Source organism: Saccopteryx leptura, chromosome 2 (assembly GCF_036850995.1).
Source record: "Saccopteryx leptura isolate mSacLep1 chromosome 2, mSacLep1_pri_phased_curated, whole genome shotgun sequence".
NCBI lineage: Eukaryota > Metazoa > Chordata > Mammalia > Chiroptera > Emballonuridae > Saccopteryx > Saccopteryx leptura.
Window position 1 is genome coordinate 248,377,607 of NC_089504.1, and position 26,938 is coordinate 248,404,544.

Consider the following 26,938-nt stretch of genomic DNA (forward strand, 5'->3'; position numbering starts at 1 on the left):
TCCTCGCTCTCCTGGCCTCACACCGCAGAGGCTGAGGCTCCCTGGCCTCCTGAGACCCACCGAGAGGGCCGCCCACCCCACCACCAGCCCCGGGTTGCAGCTCTCTTATGGAAATTTCGGCCTTTCCTCCCTCTCTGACATTTGCCGACCATCTGGCCCTGTGAGAACCAGAAGCATTCACACTGTGGGCTTTCAGTCCCTGGGTAGCCCGGGCCTGCAGCTTCTGATCCACATAGGTCAGAGGTCATGGTCACTGGGGTCCCACACCTGGGTGGCAGACTGGGTGTTTGACATTTGTGGTGAGGTCATGTTTTTCCTGCCTATGGCTGTATGCTGTTCTCCAACGCTATTTCACACGGGGGCGTCCCGTTCTGGGGGAAGGGGAGCGCAGGCCCAGGGAAACTTCCAGAACCCAAGTGGGCGTGGTCACAAAGACGGAGCTCCTGGGCCATGTGAATGGCACAAACGCCGGATAGAGTGAGGTGGGCCAGGTATGCGCCAGGCCCTAGAGCACAGAATTGAAAGGACTCTTCCAAACTAGAAAAATCATGACAAATATGATGTTCCTGCAACGTTTTCAAGGTTGAAATCAATGCGAAACCAAATTGAGCTGACCCTCAGCTGTGTACCCTGCCGGCCTGCCTCTGCCTAATTTCCCAGCCTCCCCAGGGTGGGCGGTACCACCTGAGTATGCTTGTTCCTGTCTAGGTGTTAATCAGTTCTGTCTGAGACTCAGCTCCAGGACCACCGAGCGGAGGACGCAGCTTGAAGCCTGCTCGCTCCTGTGGGGGTGTGGTGGACAGCTTTCGGGGAGCAGGTGAATCTTCATGCATTCGTGTTTTGGGGGGCGGCCCCCCACCTTTGTCCCATGAGATGATAAAAGTTCCCCCACCCGTTTGGGCGCATGTGGCCCAGAGGGCTGAGGAGGAAGGCCCATCTTAAGGACAGAGGCAAACAAAGTCAGTTCTGTTTTCTCTCCGAATGGTCCAGACATTCAAACTTTAGGTTTGAATGATTATTATAATTGTTTGAGTGGCAGACTTCTTTTGCATGCTGTTCCTGGTCGATATGAAAATGGGCTGCAAATTCACCTGATCACAGGTCCCTTGCCTCTGTCCCTATAGCACTCTTAGGAAGGTACCCCCTGTCCCTTCTGGCCGGTGCTGGAACGCACCTCACTTTATAGCTGCAGCCCCAGTGTCCTTGCAGTCCCCACTCCAAGCGGGCTAATTTCCATCTCCAGTTCACTGTGTCTGGTCTCCTCTGAAAACGCCCCTTCCTCCGAGCTGCCCTCCCTGAACATCTCAGTCATAGCCTGTCCCTCCTATTATTAATGGAGTTTAATTTCCTCCATTAAACTCACAGCATTTGCTTCCTGGTGTTCCCCCCCCCCCCAATCAGCCTGGGCTCCACAGAGCTGGGCAGGGCTGGGGGTATGGCCAGTGGGGGTGCCTGAAGCCATCTTGACTGGTATGCCCTCCACACTCTCACCCCTCCCCTCCATCCTTGGCTGCCCACATCCCTAGGCAACCCCCCTTTCCCACAATCCTGCTCTTCACAGAGTGGCCTGCAGGCATTCTGGATTCTCTGCCTTTCCAGTGGGGGTGGACCCTGAGGCCATTGTAGGGGGGGTCTGTGTGGGTGGGTGGGTCTGAACTGGACATGCAGGACCTCTTTGCCAGTCTCCTGAAGAAAGGGAAGCCAGTGTGGGGGGAGGAAGAGGTGGGGGGACCATGTCAGTGAGCAAGACCTGCTTGAAAGGAATGGGGAAACGGGGGGGGGGGGGGGGGGTGGTGCTTGGGGGATGCTAGAAGATTCCAGGAGGTGTTTCCCACTGCCCCTCCCCTTTCCCCGCCTGCCCATTCCTGCAGGATGCTTTCCACCTGAAGGCCAGAGGCCAGTGCCCTGGCCACTGCCGGGTGCACAAACCGAAACAAAGGGCTGGGAAGCTTAATGGCTCCTTTCCCCTGTGTTGTGGTTACAGAGCTTCTGAAATAGTCGTTTCTAAAGGTTCTTCTCAAGTTTCTTTTATTCGGACACCAGTGAGATGGAGGAAAGTTGGAGGGGCCCCTTTGAACTTGATTATTGCCCCTCCTACTCCTTGGGATGATTTGGGGACCCCAGGGGTCACCCCTGGTTGCCACCACGGGGCGTTTGTTCTGGGAGGGGACCCAGAGAAAGGCCTCCTTCGCGGCGGCCTGGCCAGTGTGCGTCCCCGGGCGCGCGGGCCGGGCCGGGCTGGGTCGGGGCGGGCTGGCTGGGGGAGGGGGGAAGGGAGGAGGCGGCGCCTAGAAAAGGAGGCGCGGGCCGGGAAGGTGCGGAGAGGCCGGCGGCGGGTGGGCTGGCGGCAGGCCCGGTGTGGCAGCGCGGAGCCCAGACGGATCGCGGCCCCTCCCGGGCGGCCGCGGGGGGCGCAGGGGCGCCGGGCCTGAGCGCCGCCTCTCGCCTCTGCCCGCAGGTCCAGGGCGCACAGCCCTCGCTCTGCCGCCGCTGCCACCGGCCCCGGAGCGCGGTGGAAGAGCCCCCCGGAGGAGCCGGGGGCCCGCGCCCCGCGCCCCCTAGACATGGTGGGCCACCTGCATCTGCAGGGCATGGAGGAGAACCTCAAGGAGCAGGGCCGAGAGGGCCTGCTGGACAGCCCCGACTCCGGGCTGCCCCCCAGCCCGAGCCCCAGCCCGCCCTTCTACTCCCTGGAGCCTGGCATCCTCGACGCCCGCGCGGGGGGCTCTGGCGCCGCCTCCGAGTCCCCGGGGCCCAGCGAGGCCAGAGCGGTAAGCGCACGCCTGGGCGCAGAAAGGGGGTCAGGGGTAGGATGTAGAGGGTCTGCGTTCCCCTCTCCCAGAGGGGACACCCAAAAACCCAGGACCGGGTTCCTCCAACCCTCCCCTTGCCACCCCCAGCCAAGAAGGTGGCCCAGTGACAGGCACGCTCCCAGGTAGGCACCAGGGCATGTAGGTGGAGGTGCTCCAGCCTGCCCCCAGGGACCTGCAGGGCTCCCTGGAAGCGGGCCTCTCTGCCGAGTGACCGGACTATCAGCAGTGAGAGGCAGGGGTGAAGGACCGTCCCAAATTCCCAAAGAAGTTGCCCCCCCCCCCCAGGTGGGCCCACGCCCTGGGCCCGAGCAGTGAGCAGTGCAGACTGACATTCATACCCACGTCCCTCTGCTGCTTCTGACCCAGTTCCCTGTTTACTGTTCCTGGCGCTGCCAACGTGCAAGCCCCCCTCCCCCTTTTTTCTTTTCTTTTTGAAGCAGTCCCGTACAGGAATCCTTCCTGGGATGGTGAGGGATGTTGATGTGGAGCTGAGGCCAAGGTAGTGCCTGGGGAAGGCTGGGACCCAGGTCAGGAGACAAGTTTGTCTCCTGCAGGACTCTGTGGTGCCTTCGGGTGGGCACCCAGCTCGGCAGCTGGACAGGGACTGTGCAAGCAGTGGTGGTGGGGGACATTCAGCTCCTCCCTGACTGGAGGAAATGACAAGTTGAAGTCGGGAGGTTGCTAAGGACCCAGTGGCATGTCTCACTCCTCCCCGCGCTCTGCCGTTAACTTCTTTTCTGCCCATCCGCATGTAAGCGCCCTCCCCACCCCATGCCACTTTCCCGGGGCCTCAGCATGTGGTCCGGGACCTCATGGGGCGGTCAGTGCTCCACCGGCTGAAATCCCTTCTTCCAAGATGATGACGGGTATTCCATTTGTGCCTCCCTGGCTCCTGGGTACAGAGGGTCCCAGGCTTGACTTGGCATTAGACCATCTCAAGAGCACTTTGCCCGCCTCGTAGCCCCAGACACTGAACTAGTCCAGGCGGCAACCTGGGCGTCAGAATTGTCTAAACCTCCTGGGGTATTTCTCATGCGCAGCAGAGTTGGGGAACTGCTATCTTAGACCCAAATCACCTGGAGGAGTTTGAAGTTTGGTCTCTCTCTGGAGAGGCTGGGAGGTGGGAGGGGTGCTGAGGCCCTCCAGGGCTGGCCAGAGAGAGGTGACTGAGGCTGTCTGCAGCCACAGGGGTCCTGCTGGCCTTCCCACAGGATGTGGACTTGGCACGGCTGCGTGGAGGGGTGCCTTGGAGCGCACCCCGCGGTGTCTTCCACAACGGGGCCCTGAGAGAAGGCTCAGGGAGCCCGTCTTCCCCTTCACGGTGTAGCTGACCCAGAATCCTCCGGAAAGTGTTTTCTGGCCGTTTCCTCTGCCTGCCAGGCCAGCCAGTGTGCCTGCCTTACTTGTCTTGGCGGTCCAGTCGAATGTATTTTCTTTCCCTTTCTTGCTAACTAGACGCCAGGAATTGGAACCACGCTGTTCCTGCTCTTTTCATTTGGCTCAAAGGCCGAGCGCGGAGCTATTTCTGCCCAGGTAACGAGAGCTGCTTAGGGAGCCCTTCCCGCGTGCCAGGAATGGCCCTGAACCCTGGCTGGGCGTCAGCTCACCTTCACCTCCTTCCAGTGAAGGATGCCCTCTTCTCCTTTGCCCCATTTTTCAGAGGGGGAGGCTGAGGCATAGAGGTCACCCAGCCGGTTGAGTGGCCCTGCTGGGACAGAACCCAGGAATCTGACTCCTGAACTTTTACCCTTAGACCTTCTATTATCCTGCTTTTCATAGTGGAGCTAATTAACTACCTGTCTGGGTTCTTTTTGTTTTTTTTCTTAAGTTAAAAATCAAAATGCCCATGAACCTATGTGGTTTTGAGATGCTGCTTTTAATAAAGAGAGGAAATTGTTGCCATGGGCAACCCTTTCTAAGCAGAGGGCCTGCGGCAGGCAGGGGTGGGGGCACCCACCCCCATTGCTTTTGGGCTGGGCAGGCCCACCTCCTACTTAACTAACTGCTGGTAAATGTGGTGGCTAGTCTGGTGTTTAAGGATGCCCTGCTCGCTGCTGACTCACCGGGAGGGTAATGCTCTCTGGGTGCTCTGTAGGCAAAGTCGCGGCCGCCAACCTTGTGCGTCTCAGGGGGAAGGGACAGAAACCTGTCCTGTGTCTCGGAGCCCACGGTCTCAGGTACCGAGCAGAGGCCAGGTTTCCTCTGGCCCTTTCCTAATGTCGCAGGCCTGACACGCGGTGTGGATCTGATGGTTTTGCACGGGGTGGCTGTCTTTGTCTTGACACCCAGTTCCCAGCTCCGCTGTCCCAAAGTAGGTGGTCAGGGGATTGAACTGCAGGGCTGTCCCCAAACCCTCACAGCTCGGTCCTCACCAGCTTGTCACTCGATTTATTGGGCTGGGTGTGCATGTTAAATTTGCTCATGCTTCACTTCCTCAGAGACAACCCCCTCCCCCCAGCCCAGCTTCGTTGTAGTGGGCTGGACTCACCTTCTGGATGCTGCCGCGCTGGAGCAGGGGGCTGCTGCGTGACCCCCCCCCCCCAGACATACCAGGCACTGGGACCGGACTGGGCGGGAGTAAACCTCCCCAGCCTGTGTTCTTGCTCACTCTTTAGAGCAAAGATAGTCATGTTCCCGCTGACCCCCAAACCTGTGGAGACATGGGGATTATTTGTCCATCCCACCAGATTTACCGAGCACCCGCTACGTGCTACACAGTTCTGGACCATGAGTGACATGGCAGGGGTCCCTGCCCTCGTGGCACAGCATTCTAGTTGGACACAGTACCAGGTAAATGAAAGTGTCCTTAGACACGGTCAGGCAAGCGATGTTTAATAGAAACTAGAAAAGACCCTGGCCAAGTTGTTCAGTGGATAGAGCATCATCCCAGTGCACCAAGGTCACAGGTTTGATCCCTGGTCAGGGCATGTCCAAGAAGCATCAATGAGTGTACAACCAAGTGAAACAGTGAGTTGATGCTTCTCTTTCCCCTTCTTCCTCCCCTCCCCCCTCCAAATCAATGGAAAAAAATTATAGAAACCAGAAAAAAAAAATCAGGGGTAGACTTTATGGTTATGGGGCTGAAGAGTGTTCCAGTTCAGGAGAGTGGCAAGTGCAAAGGTCCGGGGGCAGGAAGAAGATGGGCATGTTTGAGGAGCAACAAGCAGGCCGGCAGAGGCCAGGGCCAGGACCTGTAGGCCAAGCTGAGGCCAGAATGTAAAATTCTACTTGGTCTTTTAAAAATGTACTTGTGACTGTTTTATTTTTTAAAAGGCATTAGGAGCTCCCACAACCCCCCCAAATTAGAAATCTGAATCAGAGACTGGACTGAGAGGTGCCCGTGAGGAACGGGATCTGTGCAGGGCTTGTCTCCCCATGGGTGGGGCCGGGCTGTCCTGCAGGGACACCCGACGGCCACGGCTGCCAGCTGGGCTAGCACGAATTTGCCCGTCAGCTGCATTCATCCCACAAATATTTAAGCCAGGCGGGGCCGGGCGTATAGCCGCAAACAAGACAGAGGCTGTCTGTGCCCCTCATGGGCTCCCGGGCCTGGACCGTCGGCTCCTCCCTCCTTCCCTCCTCCCCATCCTGCCCAACCTGGGGAGAGGGGTCCTGTGCAGTGGGAACTAGCCTTGCCCCATGTCATTGCCCCCAGGGAGAGCACAGGTGGCATTTGGGATCTCCAGCTGAGTCCTCTGGGGGCATACTTGAGGGTTCAGTCCCCACCGAGGTGGGTGGGGTGCAGACAGATCTCGTGTCTGTGGCAGGCGAAGGACTCAGTGCACTGTGCCATGGCAGCGGGGGGGGGGTGCTGCTGTGACCCCCACCCAATTGCCGGGTCTGTTTACAGTCTGAATGCATTCCCTTGAGTGTGTCCCTAAAGATGAGGCGCTGGTTCCATGGGCCGTGATTCGGAGGGAAGCCTTGTGGGCCACACCTAGGCAGCATTGGTGGTGTCTTCGCCCCATTGTCGAACATCTCCCAGGGCCGCCGGCTCTTTGAGACCGCCTCCAGTCACGGCCACCTCTTTGCAGCTTGGCTGTCAACCTGGCCCTCCCTCCCAGTCCCCAGGATCTTGGATTTTCTCATTTCTCTGTTTCTGGTCTGTGATGGCAAAATCAAAGCTGAGGGAGGAGAGGGAAGGAGTTAGGATTTGGGGAGTTAATTCCCAGGATTGGAAAGAATGGAAGGAAGGATAGACAGACAGATGGACAGAGACAGGTCAGTCTGCATGGCCCTCTTACAGGCTTCCAGGTGTGTCCCTGACCAGTGACACAAGCAAGGCCAGGTGAGAGAGAGCCAGGTGTGTCAGGCTGAGGTGGGAGGGGCCCATGTGCAGAAGGGGGCCCTTGGGGGGGGCCAACAACTCTAGCGCCTCTGAGCCCTCCCCCCCCCCAATCCTGGAAGAACTGGCCTCCAGCGGAAATTCAGCGAGGGCTCCGACAGCCCAGCGTCTCTGTGGTGGGTTCACCTGTCTGAGAACTCCAGCTCTACCTGTAGCTGTCCTGTGACAGGAAGGCAGACAAGCCCACGCCCTGCCTGGTGCTCTGGAGACCAGGGAGCCAGCAGAAGCCACCTTCGGGGGGGGGGGGGAGGGCGGTGAGATGCCACCAGATGGGAGCAGACAGACACTCTCCTGGGGTCGTCTGTCCCTTCACCCTTCGTACCCCTAGCCTGCGGGCTGGGGCTAAGACACAGAGACCCCCAAACATTGCAGCAGACCACGCCTTTCATGAGAGCAGGGTGCGTGTGTGTGCTTCTCTGTGCATCGGAAGCAGGTGGCCCTGGGAGGCTGTCCAGTTCTCAGGACGTGGACTTTTGGGATGTGCCAGTGCTCCGGGTCTTCAGGGAAAATGGGTCCTGTGGCCACAGTGGGTGCCCACCCTGTTCACTGGCCAGCAGGATCCTGTAGGGGCCTGTCCTAGAACTGCCGTAACAAAGTCACAACCCGGGTGGCTCAAAACAAGACATTCCTTCTCCGAGTCCGGGAGGCCAGAGGTGGAAATCAAGGAGTTGGCGGGGCCACGTTCCCTCCGTAAACTCTAGGGAAGAACCCGTCCCACACGTCTGTTCCAGTCCTGGCGGTGGCCGGCCGGCCCTGGTATCCTCTGGCTTGTAGACGCACCACTGTAGTCTCTGCCCCAATGTCACCTGGCCGCCTTCCTCTGTGTCCTGCGTCCAGAACTCCTTCTTACAAGGCCAGCAGTCAGTGGGGTTAGGGTCCACCCATACCCAGGACCTCATCTTCACTTGATCAGATTTGCAAAGATGCTTTTTCCAGACAAGGTCACATTCACAGGCCACATATCTTTGTGGGGAGTCACAAGCCAGCCCGCCACCCTCCTGCTGGCATGGGGTCCACCTTGCTGCCTGTTGCAGGGAGCAGGTCCATGTCCTTGAGCCCCGCCTCCTACCTGATGCTGGTGCTTGCTTGGTTTCATGCTCGGGGTGTCAGACCCTGGCCTCTGGGGTCTGTGCTGGGGTTGCGATGCTTTCTGGCTCTCTAGGGAGAGGCCTGCTTCGTTTGGGGGGCCTCCTGGGCTCCCCCAGCCAAGGCCTGTTCAGCTGCCACTTGGTGCCCTGTTGGGGGAGGGCAAGAAATCTCGGGAGCCCCCTCCCACTCCCACCTACCCCAAGCCTTTCATAAGGAGCCTGAGAATTCCTCAAGGCTCCTCCTTAGATCATTATTGTCATGGGTGACAGTGAGGGTCAGCCTTAGACTAGCATGTCAACGTCTGCTCTCAAATCCCAAATACAAGCCGAAAATAATTGAGTTCATTTTCAATAGCAACAGAGGCTATCACTCGCCGGTGAGGCCATTTTAGCAGATACCAAGGTCCCATTAGGCTTTGGTGAGGACACGCCTCCCCTGTGCCAGTGTGCGGTCTCCCTGGCCGCAGGTTGGGGCCCTGGACCCCTCCTCCTGCCAATTACCCTCCACTGATGGGGGCTTGTAACTCCCTGGCTGAGGAGTTCCTTGGGCCATGTATGGCTTTGACTGCATCCCACGCCATGGCAGCTCTGGGCTCTCTGTGTCACCCAGCCTGAGCACAGACTACACTGCGTGTCCCTGCCGGCTGGGCGGGGCCGACACTGCGTGGCACGGTGCTCTCAGTACAGCAGCTATCTCTCTGTGTCCTGTGGGCTTGTAGCACTGCCCAGCAGCAGGAAGGGGGCACGCCAACGCGCCGTGTGTATTTTTACTCCCAGCCAGCAAGTTTTGACCCTGGGCAAGGCGTGAATCACCAGGCAAGGCAGGCGGGGCCTGGCAGCTGCCTGTCCTCCACATCCTGCTCCCTCTGCTGCCCGCCCTGGTTCCCAACACCCCCTGCCTGCCCAGGAAGCCAGGGAGCTAGCTGGCTGGCCCCAGCGGGCTCTCCCGGACCCTAGGAGCTGGAGGCAGTGGGCCATCCCTGGGGTGAAGGTGGCATTTGGGAGGTTGGCCTTCGGTTCTTGGCTTGTCCGAGCTTGGGACACTTTTCTTCCCTTGCTCCTACGTCCCAAAGCTGTGACGGGGTCTGAGCTCCCAGGACACTGGGCTAGCCTACACCTCAGGCATCCCTGATGGGCGGCTCCCAGGACCATGTGTGGGCCTCCCAGGTGACACGGCATCATTTTACAAATGAGCAGACTGGGGACCAGGGAGCAGGCAGACAAGGGGCCCTCTGGGTTCTCTTTGGAGGCCTTTGGGGAAAAGCTGAGGTGTGGCTGCCCCGGGTGGGGGAGTAGGATGAGGGGAGCAGCTTCCTGGGGCTTTCTTCCCTCCAGGGTGGCCCCTGACCAGCGGAACAGCCCCAGTGGGTCCCTTGGGGGCATGAGTCCTCCTGTGTGCCCCCCGCCCGACCCTCCCTGACACTGGTGGCTCCCATTTGAATGTGACCCAGTCTTTGAGGAGTGTCTGTTCCAGTGTGGTTGGAAGGTGGCCCTCCCAGGGCCCACGGTGTGCCTTCTTGGCTGTGACAGGCACTGTCTATGCCCACTCTGGCTGGCCGGGTGCCACGGGCCGCACCGCCCCCGCGATTACAATAGGTCCGTGACCAGAGAGACTCCGCTGCACGATCTGGACAGGGCTGCTGCGTCTCTCCTTCCTGTCCCGCCTGGGGCCCTGCGGGGGCGTCGTTGGGCCTTGGCGACTTCCGGAGCTGTCTCGCCACCAGGCCCTCTGAATGCCAGCTTGCGTCTGGGTCTCACCGCCTTCCATATCTTGTGTGGCACTTCCAGCTTGGGTGGACCTGAGCGGTTTTCCCGCTGGGGCCCTTGTGGAAACGGTGCCTGTGGCTCTGGCTCCCTGGGCCGGCCTGGTCCCCTGGGCTGGCGGCAGCTGGGGAGCCGCATCAGCCTGAACCAGACTACCGTCATGTCAGCCCAAAGGTCCACCTGGGCCGGGCTGGCCCATGTGAAGGGTACTGCCGTTTCTTTAGCCCTGGGGGGGAGACCCCAGAGGGTGGCACCAGGGCTTTGCCTCTCCGAGAAGTCTGCCCTACTCGTGAACTTGAGTTTTCTTGGGGGGCGCAACAGGGGGGTGGTTAAAACCAGCAGAAGCTGCCTCTCTTCACCTACTGGATAGAAGAAATGCCTCCAAAAACCTTCGTGCCCATGTTCACTCCCCCTTCCCATGGCTGCATCCAAGCTCCTTAACTCTTCAGTGGCCAGGCTGCACCCCTCTTGAACAAGAAGGGCTTGAGAGGCAGTGTGCCCCATCCCACCCACAGGGGCCAGCGCACAGTAGGTGCTCAGCAGACACCCACTCTCCTTCTGGAGAGAGCGCGTTGTTTCTATACACATCAAGTCACCAAGTTTTGCAGCTGGGGTCAGTGTTGGCTCAGCCAGGGGAGCCATGGAAGATGCTGGAAGCATCTGAAGCTTGTCACTACATTAAAAAGTTCATTTGAGCCAAACTGATGACAAATGTCGGTCTCAGAGGGAGTGTCCTGTCCTTGTCAGATTTCTGCTTCAAAACTCTTGCTCTTCTGGGCTGGCCCTTGGGCTTTGTGCCTGTGCAAGACAATCAAGGGGCGGAGATTTTCCTGGGACAGTGGGGGAGGGGCAACGATGGGGGCACAGCCGTTAGTTCATTGCAGGGCTGCCCTGGGGCGACCTGGGTCTGGTCTGCGCAATGTTCTGCGGCCAGTGGGGCGGGGAAGGGTGTAGGTGGCCCTCTTGTACCTGGGGGAACAGGAGGCACCATGCCAAAGGGCCTCACCCCTTGTCCTTGACTCTCCACAGCCTCCACCACTCCCCCCAAACCCCCCGGCGCTGGAGATGAGGCCCCGGCTGCTGCCCGTTTTCTTCGGTGAAGGCATCGAGGTGAACCCAGAACCCGCACACGAGATCCGGTGAGCGGGACAGGGTTGGGTGGGAGGCCAGGCTGAGACCCCACAGTGTAGTGCAGCGCAGCGCAGCTGGGCCCCACCATCACCACCTCCGGCCGCACCCCCGGAGTGCTCTGTACAGAACCAGAGAACACGCCCCACTGGGCGGCCCCTGTTGCCATGCCAACGCTCCCAGTTTCTATTACAGTATTCACCCCTTTACCCACCAGAAGTCCCGTTTAGCCCACTGTCCCAAAGTGTCCTTCTAGTGCGTGTTTTCACCCCAGTTCAGGATGCAGTGCGAGTGTGGGGGTGTGGTGTGTCACGTGTGGTCTTTCGTTTGTCGGGTCTCTAGTGTCTCCTAGGCTGACCTATGCCCTCCGCCCTTTGACGTTATGGTCCTGACCTTTTGGGAGAGCCCAGACCGCGTGGAGGTGGGGGGGTGGTGGGCTCACATGCCACCTTCCGCCCTCCCCAGCTGCAACTCCGAGGTCAGGTACGCCTCCGAGAAGCATTTCCGCGACAACGTCTTCTACGCGCCCGTGCCCACGGTCACGGCCTACAGCGAGACCATCGTGGCAGCGCCCAACTGCACGTGGCGCAACTACCGCAGCCAGCTAACCCTAGAACCGCGGCCACGTGCGCTGCGCTTCGGCAGCACCACTATCATCTTCCCCAAGCACGCGCGCAGCTCCTTCCGGACCACCCTGCACTGTAGCCTGGGCCGGCCCCGCCGCCGCTTCACGGCCAGCGTGCAGCTACAGCCGGGCCAGCAGCCCGGGCCCCGCCGCCTCGAGCCCTCTGCACTCTAGCGGCGTGTTGGGTGGAAGCCCCGCGGGGCTGAGGACCAAGGACTCTGGGCTGGCTGGGCCTGGAGCCCCCGGGGCAGGAGGGCGGTGGGGAGGCCAAGGGCCCAGCCCCCTGCCCGGCCTGGTGGACTCAGTAAACGCATCGATTCTTTTCTTTTAGCCCCTAAAGGGAGAGGCGTCCAGTTAAGTAGTGGCTGCCTGGGAGGGCGGGGCAGAGAGGGGCTAGGGCTGGCAGCCCGCCCCAGGCCCTGTGGTGGAGAGGGGAGCCTTCCAGACCCCACCACTCCCAGAAGGCTATTTCCCAAGTGGCCCGCTCTTATGTGTGCGGCTGGCACCAAGAGGCTGGACAAAGACCGGAGGCTGCGCAGGGACTGGTGGTGGTTGTGTGTGGGAGGGCAGCCGGTAAAGACTGAGCTACTGTGTCCTGTGCCCTGGTGTGGAAGGTTCGGGGCACAGCCCTCTACATTGAGGCCTCTAAGCTCTGTGCTCAGAGCCTCACAGGGGGTCCCCGCAACGCCTTGTTAACCAGCACTCTCAGAGCCTTCGTGCCAGGTGCCCCGGGGAGGCATTTAAGGTCTTGGAAATGTCCCCTGCCACCTGCCTGAGGCTCGGGCCCTCGCATCAGCTTGAAAAAAAAAGACTGTGGGGGAAGTCTGGTCGCCTGTTACCAAACCTAATGGTTCCTGGGTGACAGTAGGTCCCCCCTTGCATGTGTGATGTCAGGAGAGGAGACAGGAGGCTCCTACTCCCTGGGATAAGGTAGGACACTTGGGCTGGGGGCTCACAGCCCGGTGCTGCCAGGGACAAATGCCCTAGAAGCCCCCAACGTGTCTGCAGGACATGCCCCCACACCTAAAGGGGCCCAGTGGGTAGGGGGCTGCCCCACCCCGCCCCTGCTCCAAGGCCAGGGCTTGAGCGCCCCCGTGCGGGTGTGGGCAGCACTTGAGCCTCCGTCCAGGAGAGGCCACCGTGATAGACCTACAGACGGTGCGCCTTCCCTCCAGAGATGCTTTCTGGTGAACAAAGAAGTAACTTAATTATCTGAATAAAATGTGCAAATTCAAAGAGGCTCCCTTTCTGCTTTCTGAGTCCCACAGATCTTGCGGGGGTGGGGCAGGGTAAGCCCGGCCTCCGGAGGCCATGATCCCCCCCCCCCTGCTCTGGGGCTCAGAGCCTTGTCACCCTATGAAACCCTATAACCCCTATGACCAGCTCCACACAAGGGCCAGCTGACAGATGCAGAGGCCCAGGTGCCGCCCTGAGGCTTGGGGTCGGGTCGGGGGGTTCACAGGAGGGCTCTGGGTTGTGAGGGCAGTCGGGAAGACACCAGCTGTGGGACAGTGTCCTCCACAAGTCAGGCAAGGAGGGAGGAAGGTGTCTTTAGACACAGAGGCCTTCTTCAGGGGACAGACCCTCCCTTTGAGGAGGTGGTCCCAGCCGTGTCGTGGGGCCTTGCCTGGCCCTGATAAAAGGACACATGGTCCCAGCAGTCTTTCCTTGAAGCCTCCCCTGCTGTCTCCACTACATGGAGGCCCGAGAAGGCACAGAGAGGTTAAGAAACTAAGCCCCTGACACAGAGGATGGGCCCATGGCTAGAAAGAACGGGTGTGACTTACTTTGTCTCAGCCCCTACAAAGCTCCATGCAGTCTGACCGCCCAGGCTGTGGGGATGAATTGTTACACTTGTATAGCCTTTGGGGCAGTCAACCCCAGCCAGATCCTTCCTTGGGGCAGGGCCGGGTGGCCACCTCTCCCACAGGGGCAGAAACAGGTCTGGAGGTCTGGGGGCTGGCTCTAGTCCCCAAATACCCTTCACGACTCCTCGTTCAGCCTCTTTGGCTGTCAGCCCTGCCAATCTCTGGGTTCACACCCACCGGCCTCACATCAAACTCAGCAGTCTCCACCCACCTGTCCTCCACGGTCTGGCTCCCAGGCCTCTGTCTCCGGGAATGACAAGCACAGCAGCCCTGGTCGCTGATAGACAAGGGCATTTACTGTCTGCAGAGAGCCTGGGCCTGGCTGTCGGCACCTCATGCGCATTTCATCCCCACTTGTGACCCTCTGAGGTGGCTGGTGAGAAACTCAAATGAGGACTTGGGACCTGGTCTGACTCCAGGGCTGCGGAAGGACAGCTTGTCACCTGGCCTCCATAGCTACACCCTCTGGGCTCCCCAGGGGAGCCATTAGAACAATGTTTCCTCTGACTGCCCTCCTCAGCGTCCCAAGGACAGCATAGCCCCGAGCCCTCCTACCAGCTGCAGGCTGTTTACTCCCAAATTATGCAAACAAGATTCTCAGTTGCAGAGGTCTGTGTTCCTGTCCTCTCCCCACCCCTCTTCTCCAGCCCACCTTGTCTGGGTTCCTGGCCTTGTCCCCACTCCCGCACAGGTAAGGGGGCAAGGCGTACACACAACAGCCCTGTCCCCACGTTACAGATGGGAAAACCACCCCCCAGGGCTGTTTCCCAACCCATCCAGGGCCCTTGCAAGCCAATGCGGCGTCCCGTCAGAAAAAAACAGCAAATGGCCTTACCGGGCATCAGCCCTCTCCTCAGAAACCCCTGGGCCCCACGCTGCCTCAGCTCCCGCCACCCTGGGCTCCCCAACGCCCCCAGCTGGGATCTGGGCTCCCTCCACTCAGCCCATCCTGCCTTCGAGAACTACCACCCCCGGGGAGCCGCTCTGACTGCTCGGGTCCAGTTACCCGGTCCCAGGGAAGGCTCGTCCTAAGCCAACCCCAGTGCCTTGTGGACTGACAGCCATGTTGGCCCTACCTGTGGGAGGCGGCCCCTCAGACTGGTGCCCCAAGGCTCTTTCTGTGCAGACCTCCTGGCCACGTGGAAGGGATGGGGCCTGGTTCTAGGTGAGGGCACAACTCTGACCTTGAGCAGCACACCCGCCCCCGGAAGTTAAGCTGCAATCTCCTACACCAGGAACAGTGGGGCTGCAGACCACCTCCCTGAGAAACACCTGGGCTGCCCAGGAACCAGAGAATCACATGCACCTGCTCGAGGTGCGGCCCAGGAATCTATTTCAACCAACTTCCCAACGTCCTAAGACATGACCAACACAGCCTCCTGTCACAAATCACCTTCTACTTTTTTGTCAACAATGATCCTCATGGTATCAGTTCAACAGTCATCAGGGGCTCACGGTCTGGAGACCATGCCGAGACTTGTGCTCTTCCCTCTACATATCACATAACCCTGGTCTGACCACGGCTGAGGGAGATGCCCTGGGATCCTGGGTGGCCCAGCTGGTCCACCCTGGGTTCTAGGTCGGGGCCCTTGAGTCTTGTGTAGAGGGAAACCAGCCCAGGACAGGGAGGAACCTCTGCTGGCCCAACACTGCCACCTGCTGTCGGCCTCAGGACTGCAGCCTGGGTGCCAGGCAGGCCCAGCTGTGCCCAGATGAGAGAACAGGGCTCAGTGCGTCCCCAAGGTCACACACAAGGTCACTGAGAGGCCTGGAAGCCAGCCCCTACATGTCTCCCGACTGGTCTGCTCACCTCGCCTCGTGGCACACATAAGCTGAAAGGCTGGTCCCAGGCTGCACACACACCCTCCCCTCGGCCCAGACGTGCGGGCCTGCTCGTGAGCCCGCGGGCCCCTCTCTGGGTGCCTAGGGTCACCTGTCCCTGGGTGGCCCGAGAGGCCAGTACCCCTGGGCTTCCTGAGCTAAGAGGCTGAGGGACAGGGATAGGATGGATTTCAGAACCACAGAACCCCAGGCTTCTCATGACTTGAGCAAAACAAAACCCTTGCTTTGCGGACTGCCTTGCGGGGCTCATCCTCTTAGTCCTAGACCTCCCTGACTTCTCAAAGGTTCCAGGCCGCCCCCAGGAGCTACCCCAGCAGGACTCGGCCAGAGGCGCGTCCGTCCTGGCCAACTGTCTGTGTGTCCCACCAGACACGGCCCGCGTGGGACCCGAGCCAGGGATCCTCCACCCCATAAAGCAAGACAGACCTCAGCTCTCTTACCTCTGCTCGGAGAAGGGGGTGGGTATCAGACGCCATACTCAGGTGAGTGACACCCTGCTCGACGCTTGATCCCTTGTGCCACCGCAGGCCATGGTGCGTGGCTCTCTTTCTCCTGCCTGGTAGCCAAAAACAGCAGTGATGGCACCACCTGCTTGTCCACAGATGACGGCACCTGGGACACCTGCTCCTGAGTGTGACCTTCCATGAGCGAGTCCTTGATGCCCTCACGGGACATCCTTACCATGAGTGGGTTAAAGACTCACCTACAAAGGTCTGCTGAGCTAGAGGGACACTCCCACTGTCCCCCAACCCTGCTGCCTGCCCCCCCATTACCAGTCTGAGACAGAGACAGAGCCTCTGAGTCGAGTATAATTCATTTTTTAATGAGAAGAACGTGTAAATGACAAGACGCCTCCACCGTGTGCGGATGGCGCTCACAGAATACCCATCGGATGCATTCTGCTCAGGGAGGGGTGGTGGGAGGGCACGGGGGCTGCGAGCCTGCAGCCCCAGCCCGTGCCCGCAGACGGCGACAAGGACGATGGGGCCACCGACGGTGGGCCTCGCACGCGCCTCTCGAACGGGAAAGCGGGTTGAAAGCACAGCAGCAATAATACTGGGTAAGTCCTTCCTCGCGTAAAACATCTGAATTAATTCATTGAAGGTATCAAAAATATACCCTGTAAACCAATACATCATTTACACCTGCCTTTCTTTCCCACCGCCACGGCCACGATGTGTGAAAAAAACCAACAGTCCAGTTCCTCCGGCAGTGCTCACGCGCCCCAGGCCGCACCGGGCCCTTTCGCCTGCCCATCTGGCCCGACGTGGTTCCCAGCAGTCTTGTTGGCTGGGGCAGCTCATGGGGACCGGGACGAGAATGCTGACAGGGTGGGGGGCTGGACAGGGCTCATGTCCAGCTGTCCAGAGTGCTAAGCGGGACAGGGCAGAGGGAGGGTATGGGGGGGGGCCTGCGAGCTCAGTTTAGACTTTGGTTCCAAATGCGTTAAGGGGGGGGAGGCAGTGGCATGGGAGGTGCGTGGTCATCTTGCTTTGGGTCCCTGGCCATCCCAGCTTTGTGCGTGTGGCCACCACACGCTGGCCGCGCTGCTCCCCGGCCCCTCCCCTCCCGAGCACCAGGTAAACATCCCCTGAGTAAGGTCACTGCACAGGGCCAGACCGGGGCGGGAGTCCTAGTTAAGGCTTTAGACAGGCAAGGATGCCAGCTCTGGACGAACGGGCGGGTGGATGGACAGACGGACGCGCAGGCAGACTCTGGGGCTCCTTCCTCGGCTGGGGAACGTCGGCAGCCGCCCGGTCCTCACCCGGCTTTTCAGGAAGCTTGCTGGGCCCTGGCATCGCGACCCACCCCCACCATTCTGACAGTCACTCACTGTCGGAGAGTGTCTCGTACTGTGAGCAGAGCAGCGGCTTGGGCTCCTCGTCCCAGGCGTGATGGGGGCCGGCGAGGGGCCCGCCGCCAGTGGCAGAGAGGCCTGGAGGGGGCGGGGAGGCCATGACACCTGCCTGTAGCCGCATGATCAGGGGGTTGTAGGGGAACGGTGTGGAGCCTGCCGGAGAGAGCGGGAGAGACCCCCAGGAGGCCCAGGTGAACGGGGTAGCCCACCATGCTGGACTCCGGGGCCTCTGGTGTCTGGCAGCTGTCCCAGCCCCTTAGACCTCCTGGAAGATCTCTCAAAACCTTGCCTCCCTACGTCCACTGATCACGCTCTGGCCACACGTCCCCCGCTGTCCCTGCCCTGCCCCCCAGGTCTATTCTGCAGCTAACAGACCTCTGGAGCTACAGAGGTCACGCTCTTCCTCACCCAGACGGCCAGGACCTCTTCTCACTTGTGAAGAAAGCTGGGGCCCAGCAAACACCACGCCTGTGGGGCCTGGCGCTGCCTACCACCCTCTTTTGGCTCAAGTCCTCCTTCCTCTCTGCAGTCAGGACTATCGGTGGGCTTCCCTGGACAGCCTTCCTCACACCCTGTCCCTCCACGTGGCCCCTTGTTAGAAGCTTCCGGACTACCCGAGTGGTTGGTTTTCCAGAACAGGCCCCAGGACCCCTGCTCTCTGCCCGCCCACCTGCAGACGAGGGCCGGTCCTCCCACACACGGTTGGTAAGCGGTGTACGGCGGCTGCAGTCACCCTCCGAGTGCACTGAGGAGACGGATGGGGGCCGGTCCCCAGACGCCAGGCCCGGGGACTTGGCTTTTCGGCTTCCGGGTCTGCCGGAGACTTTGGCCTTCCCGCCACCACCTGCAGGACACACAGGAGAAGGGGGCCATGTTGGACCAACTGCCTGGACAGCAAGCAAGCCATGGAGGGGGGTGAGGTGGGGGGCAGCCCCCCAGGAGGGAGACCAGCAACTCAACCAGCTGGCCAGACCAGCGGGAGCCCGATGGGTTCAGAGGCAGATTTCTTTTGGAGGGAATAGACTGACTGACTACAAAACCCCCCACGCCACCCTGTAGCCTGCCTACCCACCTGGCGGCAACCACCCTGAGCATGAAGCCCCAGGTCTCTGGCCCGATCCAGACCACGGCCAGGACCCCCGAGGCCACAGGGTCCGATGACTAGACCTGAGCAATCTGTGCCTGGCCCTTGCTCCGCTATGCGGACACTGGTCCTCTCCCATTAGCCTGAGGGCCAGCTGTGGACACGCACGGTAGCCCGAGCAGGCGCTGAGCCCACAGGCCTCCCAGCCATGACCCCGGGGTCCCCCCACCTCCACGATCCACAGAGAATAGGTGGGTCCTCACTGCAGCCTCATCTCTCCCCAGGACACACACACACACAAGGCCAGGACACTGCGCCCGCGTCCAGCCAGGAGGCAGGCGGGACAGGGTTGGGGGGGGGCCAATGTGAGTGGTTTTAGAAAAGCAGCAGCTCTCTGGGGCCTGGGGGTGGGGGTAGCCGAGGGGGCCAGGGCCACGTGGACACTTGGGGCAGGGGGTGGGGCGCCCACCCAGCTAGGGGCGCAGCCCACTCCAGAATCACATCACACACACACGCACACGACACTAGTCAGAAGCTCCAAAGCTGGAGGTGGGTGGGTGGGTGGGTGAGAGGAGCTGGAGGCGGAGGATTAAGGACACTGGGCAGGGACAGACAGGGCGGGGCGGGGCTAGGGGCGGGGCCGAGGCGGAGGAGGCCTGCAGACCTGGCGAGGTGAGTGCGTGTTCGCTCCTTCCGTCAGCAGCGGTTATGGGCATAGCAGCGGGCAGGCCGGCACTGGCATTCAGAGCGTTAAAAGCATTGGCGCCGAGCGGGGGCTCCTCCCACTGATCATATTTACCCATGAGCGCCTTTCTAATAATGGCCTCCAGCCCCATGTTGGTGCTGGCATGCTCCTGCACCGCCTGGCTTCGGCAGGTCATGAGGCCTGGGAGAGAGACACACATGGGGCCAAGGAGGGCACGGAGAAAGGGAAGCGAAGGAGGAGGGGGGGGAAGGAGGGAGGGAGGAGAGAGAATACACAAGTGAGCACATTTTGGCAAAGCAACACGTTTTCCTCATCCCCTGCCCCTCACTCAGCGCTCCTGATCGGGCAGGGCTCCTGCTGCCTGCGGCCCTGGAAGCGCTTAAGCTTCCTGCATGGGAGATGGGTGACATCCCCAGCCTTTCTACTCTGCCTGCTGGGAAACTGGGGGCCCCTTCTGCTCCCCCTTGTCCCATCTGGGGCTGTCCTTGTTTTTTTTTAATTCCAAGTGGCCTTTAAAAGGGGGATGGGATCAAAAGGCCGCCGTGTTTGGGGAAGGGGCTGCTGGGGAAACTAAGTCAAGCCAGAGCTTGGTGTTGGGCACGGAGGTAGGGGTGCGGTCCACCCTGAGTCCCCCCAGAGCCAACAGGGGGTTGGGAAAGAGACTCAGGGGGGAAGATAATGACTGCCGGGACCCCTGCCCGTGAGTCCTGGGACCCTCAGTCCCCCACTCCCATCTGGCCCCCAAACTGAGGCCTAACTCTCCCCACCCGGGAACCACGAGGAGAAAAGAGGTGCAGAGACGGATGGTGAGGTGGGGGGTCGCAGCCATGCAGTTACGGTGCGTGCGGGGGACAGGGCAGAGCTAGAGACAACGGCAGGACCGCCCCTGGCCTGGCCACTGCGTCCCACAGTGGTCCAGTCAACACCCTGGTCCCGGATGGGTCCCTCTGTGAAGCCACGCTAATTAAGCCTCCTTGCCTGTGGCACGGGGGTTTTCGGACCCTTTCTTCTCTTTTTGTGACCCATTCTGGGGACTTGTGCAAACCCTAGGGAATGTGTCTCTTCAGTGTTTTTTATTTATTTATTTTTTGCTAAACCGCTTTACCGGCAAAGCCCCAAGTTCACTCCGCCTGCCGCCAGGCAAGATCTCCAAATCATCTTAAAGCTGTCGCTCTGAATGAACACAAGACTACGAAGGGGGCAGAGCACGCGCCTCTCCGGCCCCCCCTCCCCCACTCGTCTGCGGGCGAGACCGCCGGCCTCCGCAGGCGCACCCCGGCAAGCCTCCATACTCTATCCGCCACCGATGGACAACCACAGTGTTTCTTCCCCTTCCCTTGAGTCTCAGCCCCGTCTGCATCCCGGGGACGCCCTCTCCACCCTGTCCGCTGTGTTCTGGCCACAACTCATCAGCACTTAGGTTTTAAAAAAAAAGGGGAAGCCACGTCGTAAAGAGAAAGAGAGGCCTCCAGCAGGAAGGAAAGCTAGGGGGAAAAAAACACGTCTGCAACCCTCCACACTGAGAAAATGCTGGTGGTGCGGGAAACCTCGCGTGATGGTTTCCGGCCGGGTGAGGGCCGCAGCGATCACACAGGCACTGAGCCTTCCACCCAAGGTCACAGTCTGTGATCTGACCGTCTCCAGTTACAAAGTCTGACGCCTGCCTGGCCGAAGCCACACAGACCTGGATAGGGCCAAAGTGTTTTTGTTTGTGGACTAAATAAACAGCTTTAAAAAAATAAAGTCAAACATAACTTATACACTTTAGCACACATCTTGTCTTCCTTGTACCCTCGCCATGGAATTTCTGCACAGACACATAAGCACTGTGTGTCTAGCTGCCTATGTCAAGGTTTGGAACATTCCGGAGACATTTATTTCCAACCATCTTGTTTTGAATGGATTGGCTCCACCCCTGAGCCTCAGCGAAGCCCCCAGTTTCTCTGGGTAGAGAGATGGGACTCGGTTGGGACCCCCGCTCGGAGGCTGATGGCCCCTGCTAACATCCTGGCTGCCCTTGGCTTCCCCGTGACCCCAGGGAGGATGGTCCCCGGGGAGAGGAGGTCAGCACAGCTCCCCCACGCCCTCCCTCCGGCCTTGTGCTCCCACTGAAGGCACCAGCCCGACAAACCCCCAGCGCCCGCACCAGATGGGTGGAGCCCATCCCCCGACCTGCCCAGGGCTCAGACCCTTGAACCAGACTCAGCCCCACCCAAGTCCTTCCCGAGATACGCAGTGTGACCCCTCCCAGAGGCTGGGGGTCCAACCCCAGCACCCCACTCCATCTTCCGCCAAGGCCAATATGTTACAGAAAGCTTAAGTTTTAGCTTAAAAATGTGTGTGAACTTTAGACCCCTGTCTATGATACAGACATGCTAGTTCTTCAGCTCCCTGGCTCAGCTTTTCAAGTAAAACGGGTGTTCTAACAACAAAATACTGTGCACACCCAGTATGGGCCGTTCCCTGTCCACATGCTCAGATCCCCAACCAAGATGCAACAAGTGAGCGGGTGGGTTCCCAGGTAGCCGTGTGCGCATTTAACACAGAGGTACACGCACCGGGGGGCCTCGGAAGTGAACCCCACACAGAAACTCCTGGCCCAGCCTCACTGCCCCGCTGCAGGGTCAGTTTAGACCAGAGGAGGGGGACACAGAGAACTGAGGAAGGTCCCCTGCCATCATGACTCCAGTTGGGGTGGGGCTCCAGCGACCTCCAAGGCCAGGGTCTCCCAAGTCTCCTTCCAGCCTGCTGTCCCCAGGGCACAGCCATACCGGGGAAGGGGGCGGGCGGGTCGGGGGTAGGGGGCTGGTGGCTGGGTCGTGGGGTCAGACGGTTACCTGCTCCGGTGATGGCGGGCATGTTGAAGATTTCCGTCCCGGGCTGGCCAACATCTGGAGAGGGACGATAAGATGGGTGAGGTCCCAGGTGACCACACCTGCGCTGTCACCTGTCCAGTCTAGGGAAGGTGCACACCTTGGTGCAGGGCTCGTTCAATGCAGCTCACATGAGCTGCTGGCCTGCCGGCCTGGGCACTGCCCCTGGCAAGGCTCTGGGGGTACCGGCCTGGGCCAGGACAGTCTGCAGTTTCTAGTCTGGTCGCCAACTCCCTGGCCAGTGGGGCTTCTTCTTGAGACTGGGGCTTGTGACAGATTCTTGTCACACCCCTGAGAGCGTGCTAAGTGCCCGGCAGCGTGCTAAGTGCCCGGCAGTGTGCTAAGTGCCCGGCAGTGTGCTAAGTGCCCGGCAGCGTGCTAAGTGCCCGGCAGTGTGCTAAGTGCCCGGCAGTGTGCTAAGTGCCCGGCAGCGTGCTAAGTGCCCGGCAGCGTGCTAAGTGCCCGGCAGCGTGCTAAGTGCCCGGCAGTGTGCTAAGTGCCCGGCAGCGTGCTAAGTGCCCGGCAGTGTGCTAAGTGCCCGGCAGTGTGCTAAGTGCCCGGCAGCGTGCTAAGTGCCCGGCAGCGTGCTAAGTGCCCGGCAGCGTGCTAAGTGCCCGGCAGCGTGCTAAGTGCCCGGCAGCGTGCTAAGTGCCCGGCAGCGTGCTAAGTGCCCGGCAGTGTGCTAAGTGCCCGGCAGCGTGCTAAGTGCCCGGCAGCGTGCTAAGTGCCCGGCAGCGTGCTAAGTGCCCGGCAGCGTGCTAAGTGCGGGTGGCGCAGCTCAGTCAGGGTCCACGGCACTAACCACACATGTGGCGGGGAGATCACACACTGCGTGAGCACCGCAAACGGGGGTCACCCAGGGCCCGTGCACACGTCAGGCGCTGACCCCAACCTCTGGGGCCGGGCTCTCTGAGCACCACTGTGTGTGGGCCCTGCTCTGGGGCCCACACTCCGGTCAGGAGGAGCCGACGGCGGAAAGAGAGAGACCCCCGGGACGTGGGCTGGAGGCCCCTTACCGTACTCCGGCTCGTGCCGGTTGTGGGTGTTCAGTTTCTTGTTGATCTCTTGCTTCTTAGACTTGACCATGGCCGAGTTGCTCTCGGTCAGCTTGCTGAAGAAGGCTGGCGGCTGGCTGGTGTTGCCTGGAGACTTGGAGCCCATCCTGCTGCGGGGACCAGACACCCAGGTCACCTTGCCCGGTGCCGGGCTTGCACGCACCTCAGAGGAGGGGGCATGCGCCACCCGGGAGATTCGAAACCAAGCTTCTCCCCCCCATGGCTGCACCTCCAATCCTGAGGTCCGCGTCTCCTACCCTCGTCTCTGCAGCTCACCTATCCTTGGGCTCAGGGGAGTCTCGGAAGAACCCCAGCTGCCCTGGCGGACCACACCTGTCTACCTGTACCGGCCCAGCCCCCACTGCCATATGGCCCGGACCAGTGGCCGCAGGAACCAGAAGTGGACTCAGACCACATCCTTCCCGGAGGCCGGCAGGCCTGGCTTTCCTCTGCCCGCCCCTCGCTCTGAGCCCGAGCGGCGTCCAGCATAGCTCCTTCCCCAGACCCGCCCCCCGGCCAGCAGCTGCCCAGGTCTGCCAGGTGCATGCTGAAGCCTGTGTTAACCCCCGAGGCCATGGGGGACAGGAGGCTCAGTCCTAAGCATCCACAGTGTGTGTGTGGAAAGGTGACATTTGGGTACCTGGGCTCCGCCTGCTCCCCGTCCCGGTACAGCAGTGGGTACAGGGCACTCCGGGGATGCCCGGGCTCCGCCATGCCCTCCGGCGGGGATACAGGTTCGATACCATCTTCACCGCTGCCCAGAGCTGATGTCTTGCTTGGCTCTGGAGACCTGAGTGGAGAAAGGGTCCCAGCTGTGGCCTGAGCACAGAGCTCTCCCTCTCGAAGGGCACGTGTCCCTCTCTCCACGCCCCCTGCAAACCCGCCTCGCTCTGGACAGGGCCAAACAGGACAGGTTTCAGGTGTCTCAGGCACCGGTATAGACTCTGCTGTGCGTACTTCTTTCATTAAATGACGCTTTAAAGGTGTGAAACCACCCTTAGCTCGTGGGCTGAGCACAGAGGCTCAGGCTGCCCTGGCCCACGGACGATAGTTTGTAGACTCCTCCTGCACCCCCTGGCCAGTTCCGCTCTTTCCCTAGATGTCCTGTGGTTTCCCCAACCACTGTGCCACCCTCGGCCGCTGCCCCCCCCCCCCCACCCGGAATGGCTCCCTGCCCAGAACTGGGGCCTTTCCCTCTCCTCTGCAGCCCCTAAGGCCCCCAGGGGTGACCCGGGTATGAGTGTGTGTGTGTACGCCTGCTGGGAGGCTGCTCTTAAATCTTGCAGCTCTGGTTCAAATCCTGGCTGGGCCATTGACTGGCTGCAGCCCTGTAAGCACGTGAACTCACTTCTCATCATGCCTTAGTTTCTTCATCTGTGAAATGGGGTTAATGCTGGCTACGCTTCCTGGGGTTGTGGTGTGAGAATCCTGGCTAACACGGGTAAGGTATTTAACTCAGTGCCTGGAACCCATGGATATCAGCTCATTATCTATCCATCGTGACCTTCAACGCATGCTGATCGCTTCTTTCTTCCCCAGCCTCTGTTTCTCATCTGTACACTGGCACCAAGTGGGCAGACGCCTGACAAAGGCCTCCCAGTGGCAGACCTGCGAGGGGCACCGGCCCCAGTGCTCACCTCTTGCCCCCTTCACTGTGGGGGGAGCCATGGGCTGGGGTGCTGTGGTCTGGGGGCGGGAGGTAGAGGTCGCTGGGAGGGCGGCGGAGGTCCAGGACGGGACAGCTGGCCCCAGGGAAGGAGTAGAGGGGGGCGGGGAGGGGCGCGCTGAGCTGCTGCGGGTGGTGCCGTGTGTAATCCTGCGTGATGACCTCCTGCAGGCCGGGGGGGGGGGGGACGGGACAGGCTCAGGGTGAGGCTCCCGGTGGGGCAGAACCCCGCCCGGCCCCACCAGCCACCAGCCAGTGGGAAGGTATGGAACTCGGGCTCACGCTGGGGCCCCTCAGCTGGATGAGGGGTGGCTGTAGAATCTGAACACCAGGACTCGGTTTACCCTGCAGACCAAGAGGCTGTGTGTGACCCTCCCCCCACCCCACCCCCACCTGGGGCTGCTCCTGCCCGGCATGCAAAGGTGATGGGGGGCAGTGGAGGGGTAGTTACACTGATGTGCTGTGCCAGGGTGACCACCCGCTGGTGACCCTTGACCCCCGGGGCCGTCTGGAGCAGTGGGCTGGAGGGCTGGCTCTCGGGCAGCGAGCGCAGGTGGGGGAGGTGTGCGGCCTCACCACTGAGTTTCCCAGAGCCTGTGAGCAGAACAGAGCCTGTCAGGGGTGGGAGGGGACTGAGGCGCATGCCCGGAGGTGCCATCCTCAAATGCCAGCTGTGGGATAGGGCGATCTTTCCCTCTGGGCGGCTTGGTCTTCCCATCTGTGAGGTGGGGTTACGCCCGTTCCTGTCTCACAGGGCTGCGGTGAGCGGGGCTGTGTGGGGGTGCGGGGGCAAGCTGGTGCCCTACCTGGCTGCTTGTGCCGCAGGTCCCCGTCCAGGTGGCTCTTGTCAAGCTCCTCGAGGTGCTTGGGGAGCCCCTTGTCATGAGTCAGGCTGGGGGAGCTCACAGGGCTGACAGGCTCCACCCCATCTGGACTGTAGCTGCCGCCATGGTAACCTGTCAGCAGGGCGAGGCCAAAGGTCAGACCAGCCGGGGCTGGAAGCCAAGCTGCCCACCCCTCTCCTTTGCCCTCCCCCACTGGCTGGTCCCCCCAGCTGGAGGGAGGCTGCAGGCTGGCCCAGGTGGGGGCATTGAGAGAGGAGGGTGAGGTCAGCACAGAGAGAAGGTGGAGAGAACGGACAGCCTGGGGCACACAGCCGGATGGGTGAGCGTGGAGACAGAGCAGAACAGAGACAGATCCCAGGGAGGGCTTGAGAGAGAGGGAGGTGTGTGGGGGAGGGAGGTGGGGGAGAGGGAGGTGTGAGGGGGAGAGGGAGGTGGGAGAAGGGGGGAGAGGGAAGTAGGGGGAGAGGGAGAAGTGGGGGGAGAGGGAGGTGGGGGGAGAGAGAGAGGTATGGGGGAGAGGGAGGTGGGGGGAGTGAGGTGGGGGAGAGTGAGGTGGGGGAAGGGGGGAGAGGGAAGTAGGGGGAGAGGGAGAAGTGGGGGGAGAGGGAGGTGTAGGGGGAGAGGGAGGTGTAGGGGGAGAGGGAAGTAGGGGGAGAGGGAGAAGTGGGGGGAGAGGGAGGTGTAGGGGGAGAGGGAGGTGGGGGAGAGGGAGGTGGGGGAGAGGGAGGTGGGAGGAGAGAGGGAGGTGGGGGAGAGGGAGGTGGGAGGAGAAAGGGAGATGTGGGAGGAGAGGGAGGTATAGGAGGAGGGAGAAGTGGGGGGAGAGGGAGGTGGGGGGAGAGGGGGTAGTGGGGGGAGAAAGGGAGATGTGGGAGGAGAGGGAGGTATAGGAGGAGGGAGAAGTGGGGGGAGAGGGAGGTGTAGGGGGAGAGGGAGGTGGGGGGAGGAAGGTGGGACAGTGAAGAAGGTGTGGGGGGATGGGAGTATCCAGGGAAGGGGTACAGAACAGCTGTGAAGGGCCGGAGAGAGTGAGGTCAGTGGGGTGGTGGCAGGGTCTGACACTCAGGTCTAGTGGCCCTGCAGCCCCTAGTCCAGCAAAGAAGAGCCCCAACTTGGGCTGGAGGTGGGAGGCATGGTGAGGACACCCCAGAATGCGGGGTGGTGGCCAGCACGGGGGGCATGGGGCCAGGGCCTCCCCAAGGCTCCCGTACAACCTAGGTGAAACGCAGGGGTCAGGCCCCCAGCTTCTCCTGCACGGTGGGGTGTGCCTCTGCCCTCCCCTCTTCCTTGGCAGGCGTCCTCCACACCAACTCGTCCATCCACACGTGGCACGGGGCCGAGAGCCCAAGCCCCTCTGCTGCCCACTCCCCACGCCCCC

At 61.0% G+C, this 26,938-nt stretch overlaps 2 protein-coding genes across 22 annotated transcripts in view; one reads left to right on the plus strand and one right to left on the minus strand.

Annotated features, from left to right (window-relative positions):
- The first annotated feature begins 2,309 nt into the window (after positions 1-2,309).
- RFLNA (refilin A) lies at positions 2,310-13,002 on the plus strand. The gene is made up of 3 exons (XM_066371151.1): positions 2,310-2,771; positions 11,040-11,149; positions 11,604-13,002. The coding sequence occupies exons 1-3, from the start codon at positions 2,565-2,567 to the stop codon at positions 11,935-11,937; spliced, it is 651 nt and encodes a 216-aa protein (XP_066227248.1). The 5' UTR covers positions 2,310-2,564; the 3' UTR covers positions 11,938-13,002.
- A 3,273-nt stretch (positions 13,003-16,275) lies between these two features.
- Positions 16,276-26,938, minus strand: part of NCOR2 (nuclear receptor corepressor 2) — a 183,337-nt gene continuing 172,674 nt past the window's right edge. For 13 of the 21 annotated variants that reach the window (XM_066371154.1, XM_066371162.1, XM_066371157.1 and 10 more), the window contains 9 exons: positions 25,522-25,671; positions 25,167-25,309; positions 24,687-24,880; positions 23,690-23,839; positions 23,011-23,159; positions 21,959-22,012; positions 19,080-19,301; positions 18,002-18,175; positions 16,276-17,484 (listed from right to left, as the gene is read on the minus strand). In XM_066371154.1, the coding sequence (XP_066227251.1) occupies positions 17,300-17,484; positions 18,002-18,175; positions 19,080-19,301; positions 21,959-22,012; positions 23,011-23,159; positions 23,690-23,839; positions 24,687-24,880; positions 25,167-25,309; positions 25,522-25,671 (1,421 nt within the window). In that variant the 3' untranslated portion in view covers positions 16,276-17,299. The remainder of the gene's footprint in view (positions 17,485-18,001; positions 18,176-19,079; positions 19,302-21,958; positions 22,013-23,010; positions 23,160-23,689; positions 23,840-24,686; positions 24,881-25,166; positions 25,310-25,521; positions 25,672-26,938) is intronic. The other 8 variants (XM_066371172.1, XM_066371168.1, XM_066371166.1 and 5 more) reach the window with 4 other exon arrangements.

What these genes read in the sequence shown, in the direction of transcription:
- RFLNA (XM_066371151.1), top strand. Translation starts at nt 2,565, where the DNA reads ATGGTGGGCCACCTGCATCTGCAGGGCATGGAGGAGAACCTCAAGGAG. An exon ending in GGCCCAGCGAGGCCAGAGCG is followed by an intron (nt 2,772 to 11,039) that starts GTAAGCGCACGC and finishes GACTCTCCACAG; the next exon opens with CCTCCACCACTCCCCCCAAA. An exon ending in GAACCCGCACACGAGATCCG is followed by an intron (nt 11,150 to 11,603) that starts GTGAGCGGGACA and finishes CGCCCTCCCCAG; the next exon opens with CTGCAACTCCGAGGTCAGGT.